Source organism: Podarcis muralis, chromosome 7 (assembly GCF_964188315.1).
Source record: "Podarcis muralis chromosome 7, rPodMur119.hap1.1, whole genome shotgun sequence".
NCBI classification, from domain to species: domain Eukaryota; kingdom Metazoa; phylum Chordata; class Lepidosauria; order Squamata; family Lacertidae; genus Podarcis; species Podarcis muralis.
In genome coordinates this window covers 12,429,900-12,443,667 of record NC_135661.1, presented here as the reverse complement: position 1 = coordinate 12,443,667, position 13,768 = coordinate 12,429,900, and the positions used below count along the sequence as shown (strand labels likewise).

Here is a 13,768-nt window from a genome sequence, read left to right as displayed (position 1 = left end):
GGAATTGGGTGATGTGTAGTCTGGGGGGACCGAGAGGTGACATCCGAAAAGCTGTCCCAGGGAAAGGATCAATGGATTCAAATGACAAGATTCCGATTAAACATTGGGAATAACTTTTTGATGGCAAATGCTGTTTGGCAGTAGAATGGACTCCCTTGGAAGGCGGTGGACTCCCCTTCCTCAGAGGTTTTTAAACAGAGGCTGGGTGGCCGCCTGCCAGGGATGCTTTCGCTGTGATTCCTTCATGGCAGGGGGCTGGGCTCCCCAGGACCCCTTCCAACTCTATACAGTTCTGTGTTTCTCTTGGTGTACTTGCTCAGAAGCCAACATACCAATGTTGCTTAATCCTAGATGAATGTGCAAAGGGTTATGGCCAGGGCTGTGTTTAGCAGATGCGGTGCTGGGGTACAAATATCCACTCAGAGCCCCCAAAATTGCCACGGATAGTGAGGGGAGGAGCTGCGCACTGCCAGCCATATAGTTAGCGGGGCACAGCTTCCATCCTAAGCCTCTGCAGGGATTGCTCTCCTCCCGCGGAGGCTTGGGAGGCAAGCTGCATGCCACCAGCCATACATTTGATGGGGAGCAGCTGGAGGGCGTGCAGGGAAAGGGGAGGCCACTGGCAAAGCTGCGCAGCTCCCCCACTCGCTGGGGCGCCCCTGAGAGGTCGGCACCCTGGCTCAATGAACCACTAAGCCGTATGGGAAAGATGGCTCTGGTTATGGCCTAAGCCCAGGAGGTGAGACCTTATGCCACAGCCCAGTCTCTTTGTAACTAGAATGCCACTGTGAACTGCTCTCATAGCCCCACAAGGAAACATAATGCCTCTGGTGTAGTCTGTGGGACACATCACTCGTAGGCAGGCTTGATGCACATTGAGGGGCTCGAGGGTGACAAGAGGACTTGAAGAAGTAGCAGCACAAGCTTCTGCTGTGGGATTCGAGTCCACAGCTCTGCTTTCCTGGACAGTACGTTGCCGAGCACAATTCAAAGTGTTGCTGCTGACCTTTAAAGCCCTAAACGGCCTTGGTCCAGTATATCTGAAGGAGCGTCTCCTCCCCCATCGTTCTGCCCGGACACTGAGATCCAGCTCCGAGGGCCTTCTGGCGGTTCCCTCACTGCAAGAGGCCAAGTTACAGGGAACCAGGCAGAGGGCCTTCTCGGTAGTGGCGCCCGCCCTGTGGAATGCCCTCCCATCAGATGTCAAAGCGATAAACATCTACCTGACATTCAGAAGACATCTGAAGGCAACCCTGTTCAGGGAAGTTTTTAATATGTGACATTTTAGTGTATCTTTCATCTTTGTTGGAAGCCGCCCAGAGTGGCTGGGGAAACCCAGCCAGATGGGCGGGGTACGAATAATAAATTATTATTATTATTATTACTGTAGGCAGCATCAGCAGAAGGATAGAGGTGTCAGAAGGGTTTGCTTCATTTATTTGTTGTTGTCCTGACTTGTTGGGTTGGAATAAACGACAGACGAGTAGCAAGTGTCATCTGGGAGGCATCTCTCGAGCAAGTCTCGGGGAGTCTCTTTTATTGCATATGACAGCATTGCCACATGTGCGCTTGTTGCTGATTGGTTAACACAGGTACAAAGCAAAGGTTACATATAGGCATTAATCACCAATAGATTAAAGGCTGGGAAAGGGAGCACAGAACTAGACAGGCATGAAAACCTCCTAATTAAATTATAACTAGTGATTGATATAGCAAGACTTAAACAATTACATTCCAATAGATGTGGTCAACTATGCATTAAGAACAGGTCAGAATATAATGTTTTCATGAACTCAATGTGAAGTGAACATTCTGGGATGATGAGGGAATGTCTTAGTATTAGAACGGTTTGTGTAGCATCATGTGCAGAAGCAAAGCTTCCCATCATGCCACAGTCATGTGCAAAAGCAAAGCTTCCCTTCACTGACTGTTTGTCAAACTTGCAATGTTTGTGTGTAACTCTGGTGGCGCCTGTCTGAGATGCATTTACTTGGCCAGAACAGCCACCGCCGCTGAACCACCCACAGAGGTGGAGCCTATACATTTCACATACTTATATACAGCAGTACCTCGGGTTACAGACGCTTCAGGTTACAGACACTTCAGACTCCGCTAACCCAGAAATACCTCAGGTTAAGAACTTTGCTTCAGGATGAGAACAGAAATCGAGCTGCCGCAGCGCAGCAGCAGGGAGGCCCCATTAGCTAAAGTGGTACCTCAGGTTAAGAACAGTTTCAGGTTAAGTGCAATGAATTTGTTAAAGATACTGTATGTGGAAGTCAGAAAGAGGGAGGGAAGGAGGTCGATGCTCCTTTTGAGCAATATTTTAAGTTATGGATTTGTGTAATGAAAATGAAATGAAATATGGAAAACTCAATAAAAATTATAGTAAAAACAAGGACCGTTTCAGGTTAAGAACGGACCTCCAGAACGAATTAAGTTCTTAACCCGAGGTACCACTGTAAAGGCTTTTCCTTGCCTTAGCTTTACACGTGCGTAGAAACTGTCACGTTCTCAGAAGGAAGCAGGCCTGCATTATCAGAGCTGGATACCTGGTTCAGTGAGAAGAACAAAGTGCCTCCTCCTATCAGCCTAGCTCAAAGCTGGGTTTTTCCTGCACAGACATTAAGACAGTCTGAGGACTTTCACACTCAAAGTTTTATACCTTTTCACATGCAGGCTACAGATCAGGCATAGGCAAACTCGGCCCTCTAGATGTTTTGAGACTACAATTCCCATCATCCCTGACCACTGGTCCTGTTAGCTAGGGATGATGGGAGATGTAGTCCCAAAACATCTGGAGGTCCGACCTTGCATATGCCTGCTATAGATATCAGGCTGGCCCAACTTTTCAGACCAAGTGGGCGGCAAGAGTACGTTGAAATGGAACCCATGGGCCGCACACTGCCTTGTTATGTGTGGGGAGGAGGGTGGAGCGGCCGTTATTTGACACCCCCCCCCAATCCGCCCCCATGCTCCCTTCCCAAAGCTGGCTAAGTGAGGCTCTGGGCTTTGGAAAGGAGATGTGAGGATCTGGCAGGGTCCTAGAGTCCTCCCATCTCTTTCTCAAAGATGGGAAAGTGCTAACTAGACTTTAGGAAGGAGGTGGGAGGACTCTATGACCCTCTCAGAGCCTCATGCCTCCTTCCCAAAGCCCAGCACTTTGCTTAGCCAACTTTGGGAAGGCAGCTCAAGGGCTGCAGAGGGTAGGCATGGCATCAAAGGCTGCCAATCACCCTGCTATAGATCAAAGCACATGCAATTTCCTCTGCAACAGCATCAGGTGAAAATGCAGCTGAGCTGTGACATTCTTAATAGAGCTGAAGGCCTGTGCAGTAGAATCCACACCCCTAACTACTGGGTGGTATTTTCATCGGAGAAATGTTGGAGGGTATAATCCCCAGTTGCTGGCTGAGGAGGCTTCACTGCTGCTGTAGCTTCCTTCCTGGGCAAGCCACCTGTGAGACTCTCCTAAATCGTGTGAGGCACAAGATGGTTCGATGCACACACTACAACCTGTGCACATCCAATGAAGTTGAACGTTGGAAGATTCAGGATCGATCAAAAGTTCTTCTTCACACAACTCATAGTTAAAACTATGGCACTCACTCCCATAGGAGGCAGTGATGGCCTCAAACCTGGGTAGCTTTAAAACATGGGTAGGCCACCTAAGTCCTGGGGGCCAGATCCGGCCCAATCGCCTTCTCAATCCGGCCTGCGGATGGTCTGGGAATCAGCGTGTTTTTACATGAGTAGAATGTGCCCTTTTATTTCAAATGCATCTCTGTATACCCCATATTTGTGAGGCATAGGCATTTGTTCATATTTTCCCCCCAAAATATAGTCCAGCCCCCACCAAGGTCTGAGGGACAGTGGACCTGCCCCCTGCTGAAAAAGTTTGCTGACCCCTGCTTTAAAAGGATTAGACAATTTCATGGGAGGAGAGGCTTTTGGTGACATGATGGCTATGCTCTGCCTCCCCAGTTGGAGGTAGCCAAGGCCAGCTCACCCATGACGAAACGTGAGGTGACTGCCTCAGGTGGCAGGATCCACCAGGCAGCAGATCACAATCTTTCTCCTACCCCACCAAAGCTCTGTTCCTGGTGTAGATTTTCCCTTGTGGGGAGGAAGGCACCGTTTTGGAGTCTGCTTCAGGTGCCAAAATGTCTGGATAGCTATGCTTCTCAATACCAGTTGCTGGAAACTGCAGGAGGGGAGAGAGCTCTTGTGCTTGTGCTTAAGGGATGCTGGAATAGATGGACCACTGGCTTGATCCAGCAGGCTCTTCTGGTGTTCTTACACCCAATGAGCTTTGACCACATGGTACCATCACTAAGAGCAAGTGAAGGCAACTGACAGTGAGTGGAAGTGAGGGGAATGTAAACTTGCTGGCAAATATTTATTAAGAAGGTGCACTGAAACTTCGTTGGGGAGAGATGAAATTTCAGCCCGGCTGAAAACATTTGTGAGGAAATGGTGGATAGTTTCCAAGTTAGCTCTTGGTTTTGTCCCCCTTGGCATTTGCAGGAAATCAACAAGTTTATACGGACACATCCTTTGCATTTAAGCTTTCGGAAAGACTCTTATGAGCAAGAAGAAGCACACAGCGAGATGAGGGTGTTTGAATCAGATAGTTTTTAATAAAGCATACAAGTTCCCAGCGCTAACATTTCTTCATAAAAGACTTAATGCAACCAGAGTGGGAAAATATATATATATACTCCAGCCTCCAAACAGTTTATCATATCAGAGAGGTATATCCAACACTGTTGAGTTCTGACTGTATCAAGAGGAGCATGGAGTCAAAGCCTTGGTCTCATGACTCATAACTGCACACAGAGACAATTCCAGATTAGCAGCAGCAGAAGGGTGCGACCCTCTCAAAGGACCTCCTCAAGCTGCCAGGACACTAAAGACAATTAGAGCTGCCTTTTAGAATGAGTCACAATTCTCTTTTATTATCTGCATACGGATTTCCCTCTTCTCATCTGCAATTTCACCTCTGGGGCCAGGTGTTTCGATCCAATTACCATTGGGCCTTCCTTTACAAGAAATAATCCCTTTTTTAAAAAAACGAAAGAAAGAAATAGCTACTGGGAGACTGGCTCTCGGATATCACAGCTGACTAGTGTTACAAAGGTAAAAATGTTCCCAGTGTACACACAGAGACAGGGAAGAACAAAACAGCCGCCATTCTAATCGGCTGCGGTCGTTGTAGCATCATGACAGGCCAAGACCAGATGCAGGGATGGCTCCAACAGCAGAGACACACAAGGTACTCTTGTGTCAAAAACACTTATGGAAGGAAATGTCACTACACCCAAGACACATCTAAAAACCACCAAACGTAAGAAAGGAGGAAGGCGGGGAAACCTTTCCAGCATGAGAGTTCTTTGGTGGGAGCTGAATCCGTGGAAATCTGTGTGTTCCTTCAGAATGGTTGATCTCATAGCCCTGTGGCGTTAACGCTGATCCCAAACATGAGGCAGCGACCCACAAGCCCAACTGTGATGGGGGGTGGGGGTGGGCAGGGATGGTGGTGGAGCACAGGTGGGAAAGGGAGAAGGGAACTTCAGGAGGAAAACCAGTGTTCTTGGGAGCTAATCTCTCCCTTTTCTGCCTCAGCCAGTCAACATGAACCCAGTTTAAACTGGGATCAGTTCCACAAAGGAGAGAAGAAAGACAACCAGATGCCCTCCCCCCCCCCCCCCCCGCTTTTTCTCTCGGATTGAAAGCCATCATCTTTTAGCGATAAACTGTACTGGGCTGAAATCCTTCTGGCACCTGAGACATAAAATCCCAAGGGGATCCTGTCCAACCCCAGAACGGAACAGGAAAATTAAACTTTCTGCTCTTCAATAGGGCCCACCCACAGACACAGCTGCCACAGTGCCAGGAAGCAGATCCCAACTCAAAGCTTAACCAGAGAAGCAAGACCTACACAGGGAGTAACATTGTGCAGAACTGGAAGGGCAACACTAGGGAGGTTTTAATGAGGTGACTATCTGAACCACCTGAAAGGTGCTCGGATAATTTGCATGAGGGAAAAGTGGAGTTCAATGGCTCCACATTGACCAAGACACATGAAACACATTCCTGGCTGCACTGATTTGACTGGAAGGTGCAACATAGTAAGCCCTGCTGGAATCAAGTGACACGGCATCACATCTAAGCAGATGCAATTGCTGCTGTGTAGTTCTGCGGAGTTGTAGAAGAACAGCGGCTTCATGACAGTGTCATTAAGCTTCACTCAGACTACTACTGAACAGTTTATTAAGATTGTCTAAATCTACTAAGCAACCTTATAAAACAGAGAGGGAAAATCATCCGGGCTTTTGCTATGCCAGGGCTGTAGGGCAAACTTTCAGCTGAAGGTCTTTGTGTGTTGCGCAACACTTGGTGAGCCAGGAAGATGTGCCCTACCTCATGAGAACAGGTGGGGCCAGGAATCACCACCCAGCCCCTTCGTGCAAGTCACAGTCTCGTAGCTCTGCTTTCTCCAACCTGGTGCCCTCCAGATGTTTTGCACCACAACTCCCATCAGTCCCAGCTAGCATGACCATATGATGCCGGGGTTCATGGGAGGGGGGGGTTGTAATCCAAAGCACTGGGGGTGGAGAAATGAGGGTGGGAAGGAAACCCACGTGGTCAGCAGGAACATGACCCCAACATTTCAAGTTGACTCAACTAGGAATGTGAGCACATATGAGGGGGAAGCTAGTTTTAAAATGGCTAAGTGCCCCTTACTTTCCAGAGAATTAGGTGCATTCTCACATAGGTGAGAAGAAGAGAGGAACTACTCCATCCATGGAGCTTCATATGAGGACTGGAGCCTAACTGTGCTTTGGTCTTTGGCCATGACCTACAACTCTGCTGAAGTACCGTCTTGTTCAACGAGGATAGGGAAACAACTAAGCAAAATGCATTCCTTCAAAAACTATTTGTGGAGTGACGTAGGGTTTTCGTAACAGTTTAAAAGCACCCAGCTAATACTGGTGGCAGTTTCGGGACTGACTGTAACAAGTGCCTTGACTTCCTTCAGGAGGAGCAGAATTAGAACTGGAAATACTATTTGTCATTGGTCAAAATGGAGGCGGGAAATGCCACTGACTTCAACAGCAATCTAATTAGCTCCAGCTTCTGTTTATTCCTACTGAATATGCAACCCCCTGAATCAAGGAGAGTTCAAAGCTGAGATGCCGGATGCCATCAACAGAGTACAGGCTACACTCTATCTTGGAATTTCACACTGGAATCTATAACACTGCAAGGATGAAATCTTCTGCATTTCTTAATTTTCTCATTCTAGCACCTAAGTTCTCTTCTCCAACACACACACACACACAAATAAGTTAAACTTCCAATGTATGGGTTAGCGAACACTTCACAGAGAAACAGAGCATGGCTTCCTATAGGTGTCTTCTTGATTTGATTTATATATTTGGGAAAAAAACCTGCGAAGACACAGCAGATAAGCAATCATCTAGGTTTGTTTGTTTGTTTTAAGAGGCAAGCTCAAAATGATGTTTGCTTGGTCGCCTGTGTTTTGAACAATGGAGGTGCCAAAGTCTGTGTGAGCACATTTTCCAAGAATCATTTCCCCCACCTCACTGCAGGGTATTTAAGCAGCATCAAATTCCTCGTTGCTTCTCCCTGCAAGCCATTCTCAATTGCACAAGTACTACAGCAAAAGATGTCAAAAACCAATCAGACAAAAAGAAACACAGGCACGCCAGCATCTATCTGCTTAAAGAGTAGAGGTAGGTGAAGCATGAAGATTGACGTATCAGCAAGGACTCGCAGCAAACGCAGTGCTTGAGTTCACAAGAAGAGTATCCAGAGTCCAAGCTTTTTGGTAAACTGAGTCCTGGCTGTCCAGCAAGACGGATGGGCCACCATGAAAACCTGCAGGAAGGTCTTTTTGCACATTGACAGAGGTGCATCCAAACTAGCCTCAAGATGCTGGGATAGTCCAAGTGAATGCATTCAAGATGCAGGGCCACACAGCCCAAACAGGAGCACGCTGCTCTTGTGAAGCGCTGAGCAAGCATGTGATTCCCTTGGGGCAGATCTTCTGCTTTAACAGTCTACATCGCTTCCTCCGCCAGGCAGTTGAGACTCTTGACCGAAAGAACCTTTTCGTGGTCGTTATCAGACTGGAACGTCCTCAAAGGTGCAAGGACTCCCAGCTGGGAGTAAGGAGCAAGGAAACAGATTCACAAGTTGCATGTCAAAAAACAGTTAAGGCCTTCACATCTGTCTCCCGAACTTTTAAAAATGCTTCAGCAAAGCCAGCCTCAAGCCACCACCCTACCAAATGTCCCCATTTGGAGTAACAAAGTGCTATAGAATTCATTTGAAAGTACCAAAAGAATAGGAAAGATCTTGAGTCATTAAGGACCCTTTCGGAGTCTGAGGACGTTCAAGCAGGTCCTTAACCATAAAATACAGTCCCATCAAGAGCAGCTAAGGTTCCCCACCCCTCCTAACCAAACAGTTAACACATAAGCAGAGGATAAAATCTTTGGAGTGGGGGAGACCAGCCAGCTAGCCATGCTCATGATTCATAGCTGGGATTTGTCCAATATATTTAGGTGCCTGAGACAGGAAATTCAAAGGCCACCCTCTTCTCCAACGGACACAAAGCACCATCTGCCGGAAAGCTCTCCTGTGCCAGCCCCATTCAAAGCGATGGAAGCTGTACAAGAAGGTCCCCATGCATTTCAATGGAAAGGTTGCCATGAAGAACTGCCCGGTGAATTGTGTCCCCTGGGCCAGATCCATCTTTCATGCTGGACCCTTAAAACCACCTCCAAATTGTCATCACTTGACTTTAGGGCAGGGCTGCCTCTGACAACTGGCAGACATGGCCCTTTCAGGCAGGGGGCACTTAAAGATTCCTTTGTAAGAATGTGAGGTAAAAGAGCTGGCAGGATATTTCTGAACGTCTGGGTCTGGCCACAGGGTGTGAGGACACCTTTCCATAAAAGGCACAGTTCAACAAAATTGACTACCGTTAAGTCAACTTGCCATTACATTTCAATAGTTCACAAGGATTTCTCTCACAAGTGATGCATCAGCTTCTTGGATTGTCTGTTAAAAACCACAAGATTGTCCTTCATAAAACAGCAGCTAGTGAAGACTCGCAAAAGTTACCATTCAGTCATTGGACCTTGATGTAGAATCAGATTTTAAGCCATCAAGAACTGTCACAGCGTCACTGAGGTCAGCATAATTAACACGAACACTTTCCACACCATTCTACAGCCGTCTTTGTCACAACATCCCTTCTTTGTTTTTAAACCTGCTGGAGATTCAAAGCATTGCGCTCCACCCACCCAAGAGACAGAAAACAAAGTAAGGGATGTTTGAGCGCTGTCAGCTCCAGATGCGCCAGAAAAGTAACTGCACTAGAAGTTCTTGTTGATTAGCTCATGTGTCTTTAGAACCCAACCCATGAGTCCTGCTCACTCCTTGTCATTCCTGCCCCCAGTTTATAGAAAGTGCATGGGAGGTGGCTGCCCCGCCCTCATTGTCAGCAAACCCATGGGGCCCATCCGCAACGTGGGAGCACAATTGGTGCAACCTCTGAAAAGGGAGCGCATGCTGTATGTGGAAGTGCTGAGGGCCGGACTAGGGAGCTGCTTTCCTCTCTATGCGCAGAAGAGGAGCTCGGGGGATGCTCCTCAGGGGTGGCATCTGGGTTTAGATCTGTTTCACTGACAGAAAACTGGCTTTGCAAGCTAGGCATGGCAGGTGGGAAAGTCAAGCCCTCCCTTTGGGAACATGCAAAAGCCAACTCCGTTCCCCACGCTTTCTGCATTTCACTTACCATTTCCACAGAGGGTATAACTTCCGCAACAGTCAGAACGGAGTCACTGTCACTTAGAACCAATAGGGTTTAAGACACCCGAACATTAATTGCCTTTTGTGGGGAGGGTTTAAACACACATTGCAGAACAAGACTTCTGTTACAAACTGACAGTTACGGGTTTTAAGGGAAGATTCATTAGTAGCAACTAAAATAAAAGTGTGCTTATCCTTCTCTCTTGCTTAGAAAAATTAAATAATGTCCCACCTGGCTAGCACTTCTGAAACATTCTCGGTGTGCTGTTGATATGTTCCGTAATCCTTAGTGGGTGCTACTATCAAGAGGTAATCAGTTCTGTCCCATGTGTTCCCTGGCTTAAATAATTACCCAAAACCAAACAAAAACAAAAGACCGGCTGGGAGGAAACTTGGAGTGTGGGGAGGGAAAGAGCATTTAAAAAGCAAGTGATAAACCTTACAGCCTGGAAGTCGTTCACAGCCTGAAACCAGCTTCATATGATTCAGGCGAGTATCACAGCAACTGTAGTTTCGACATTCTAGGTACGTACGGAGTGAATTTTGCCCAAAGGGCTTGTAGGCTCTTGATAACGCATTCAAAGCCTTGCCTCCTCCTTCTGTCACAATGGAAACCATTTAGGGTTTCTGCTTTCCCAGTTTAGAAGGAAAGGGGGCTGACGAGAATGGGTCAGAGCTGGGCAGCTCTTTAGTCCTGGAAGAAAGAGAGGCGATAGAAACGGACCCCGCTATGGCTTGCTTGTTGGTCTGAGACACCACTTTGTAAGCTGCGATGGGCTGGGTGCCGACGCCCTGGTCCCCTTCTGGGCTGTAGTGACGGGAATACTTTGCCAATGACTGTGGACGGAAAGGCTGGTTGGCCTTCAAGCCCAAGAGGACGTCTTGGGGGAGTGTGTGCGCTTGGAGCGTGTCGTTGGGGATGCTGCCCAGCTCTTGAGATGCATCTTTGGGAGGATCGGGGCCTTCGCTTGCTCTGGCAGAATGAGGGAGAGCACCGGATGGCTGGGGCAGCGAGGCCGCAGAATACTGACCTTGCGAGAGAGGAGAGCCATGCAGCCCTGTATCTAGGTTCTGGAAGGAAGTGTTAAAGGTGTACTGTGGAGCTCCAGCAGAGCCCAAGATCCCCACCGGGACAGGAGATTCCTTTGCCCCGCTGTGCGGCATAAACTCTTCCTGGCTCTTCTTTTTCGTGAAGGGAGCCCGGAGAAAGACGTCGCCCTCGTCCTGCTGCTTCGCCAGACCGTGGCCCTTGGAGACGAAGGGTGCTTTGGCGAAGATGTCCAGGTCGTCGTGAAGAGTCATGGAGCTTCGGAATGGAGCTGTGGCAAAGACATCTCTCTCGTCCGAAGTTCCTCCGGGGAGTTGTTGGAAAGCATCAAGCTGCACCCCCATGCTCTGGGGAACTTGCAGATTAAGGTCTTCTTGGGGAATGCTACCCCTTTCCAGATGCTGAGGGTTCAGTTTATAAGCTTCCTCTTCCTCTTCGGAATCCATCAGCAGAGGCCTGGATCCGCTGCAGTCCAAGATGTCCCCCTCGTGGTCCGTCCCTTCCCCTTCACTGCTGTGGAAAGAGCTGTTGCTGGAAGGACCATCCCTCGATAAGTACTCCGATTCTTCTCCGTGTTCTGCGCTCCGTGATCTTCCATCCAGCATCTCAGGCTGCCGTTTCTTCACCGGGAAGCAGCCAACAGCAGACACTCCAGGACCGTGCTCAGTGCTGACCACAAAATAGATGGTTGGCTCCCCCTGCAGACCTACAACGCATAAAACAAGAGAGTTAACCTGCCGATCTTAGGATTCTCTTGGCAGAACTAAGGCACAGATGTGTTATGATGTTGATCCAAAATCAGCAGCACAAATGTGGGGGTGGGGAATGGAGGGAGGGAGAAATACGTTTAAAATAATAAATAAATATATGCAAAGATGAAGCCAAGTAAATTACAGCACATAGACCGGAACACGACTCTATGTCCTCTCACATTTCAGGACTCCACAAAAATGTGTGTTGGAAAAAGATGGAGGATGTTATAAATGCACAGACATTCAAACCTCGGGATATGACTGGAGTGGGTGGCGAGTGGGATGGCAGACACAGAAATCTGCACAGCTGAGGGTCACTAGCACACAACCATTGCTTTTGGTTTTGTGTTTTTAAATTTGAAACAAGGAAGACAAGGCGGCAGTGGTGAGTGAAGGAACTAGAATAGTGTGGTTAGATTCTGCTAAGTGTGGAGAAACTAAGTGTGGGGTTGAGCAGGGTGCGCAATTAGCTGGCGAGAGAGTTTTCAGCACCCTGTCTCCCTGCCTGTTGCCCCCCCCCCCCAATGGCCAACAATCCCCACTGGTTCTCTCCCACATTATGCAGCAACAAATTGTTGTTGCTGAGTGTGGTAGTGGGGAGGTGGGAATCCAAACCATATGAACAAAAGAAAACATTTGTATTTGCTGCCTTGGAATGAATCCAATCTGAGGTGTTTTTCCCTCTGAGTTTTAGTATTTAGCAGGGAGGTGACAGTGTTTTGGATTTTTAATTTTGCGAGCAACCCTAAAGAATGGCCACCGATCCTAGTGGATTCCAGGACATGAAGACACTCCTGAGAGGTCAGTTCTCCAGCTACTCAAATTCTCTGCTAATCTTTTGCTGGCAAAGGAGGATAAAACAGGCTGGGGATTTCGGCTTGCCCACTTGCTCAAAGAGCAATGGCTGCTAATCACAGGTGGTGGCCATTCTATTTACATCCTAGCTTGGTAGATGCAAAGATTATGGCCGCCTTCCTGAACCTGCTACCCTCCAGATGTTCATTTCCTATCAGCTCCACAGCCAACATGGCTGCATGATGGCTAATGGGGGTTGTGGTGCAAAACATCTGGCTGGGGAAGGCTGGAATGGGGCATGAACCACTGCAATGTTGGCTCAATCCAGTCCAAAGCCATATTAACTAGTAGAAGCTTAATGCCTGGTTAAGTACAAGAATGAAGGGGAAATGGAAGGACTTTCTCTTATTACCTCACTGGAGGAATCCATATTTATTTTCCCAGGCCAGATGGATCACACAAACAGTCATCAGAACACAAGATAGCTTACCTTCCAAGAAATAGTAGCAGGTTATCATGGCATAGGACTCATGTTAGCAAGAGGACAGGAAAAAGGCACATGAAAACTAAACTGTTGAGAACCAAATCCCCAAAGTGTTCGCATTTGCTATCATCCATTTTAAAATAACGGAACAGGATTTTGGGCCTCACTCCCTTTTAGAAGGGCGGGGGGACGGGGACCAAATCCTGTGTGGTCTATAGGGCAAAGCACAGATCACAGCCCACCTGGGGACACAGGCTATGCTCTGCCAGTTTTGGGGACCCTGTTCTTATCTAGTCAGGCCCTTCACACATCCTTAAGCAAGGCTGTGTCCTCAAGACCATTGAGCACAGGTGGACAATGCCTCCAGTTTGAAGAGATCCTGGAGCATTAATTCTTGCTTTGCAAACCTAACTTAGATCGACTAGGGTTGTCCTTGTTGTGCTGCTGCTGTTGTTGTTTTTTAATTAAAAAAAGAGGGAGAAAGTAGTTCATTCTTTGGAGGGGGGGGGGAATTCCAATGGAGGTCACTTGCTTTTCAGGACACTGGAGCTAGTTTCCCCCCCTCAATAATCAAAGACAGTACTTCAAAGATAAGCATCAAAATGATTGTTTATTGAGAGACCATCAGCTTTGATACATTACACTGTAAGTGCATGGCCACTGTAGGCAAGAAATGGGAGGCAATGTAACATGCTGTACAGAAAGCCTATTGAAGCCAATATGCAGCGTTCCGTTAACAGGACTCCCTCTTTTATATTCCCACTGCAGTAACGAAAAAGCACCCTAGGGAAAAAACCCCAATCTCAAACACAACCACTCTGAACGTTGGGTGTGTAATATGCA

The 13,768-nt window shown here is 47.8% G+C and overlaps 1 protein-coding gene across 17 annotated transcripts in view; it reads right to left on the bottom strand.

Annotated features, from left to right (window-relative positions):
• Window positions 1–4,612: 4,612 nt before the first annotated feature.
• AAK1 (AP2 associated kinase 1) overlaps window positions 4,613–13,768 on the bottom strand; it is a 109,592-nt gene continuing 100,436 nt past the window's right edge. For all 17 annotated transcript variants that reach the window (XM_028741152.2, XM_028741151.2, XM_028741155.2 and 14 more), the window contains one exon: window positions 4,613–11,600. In XM_028741152.2, coding sequence (XP_028596985.2) covers window positions 10,465–11,600 — 1,136 coding nt within the window. In that variant the 3' untranslated portion in view covers window positions 4,613–10,464. The remainder of the gene's footprint in view (window positions 11,601–13,768) is intronic.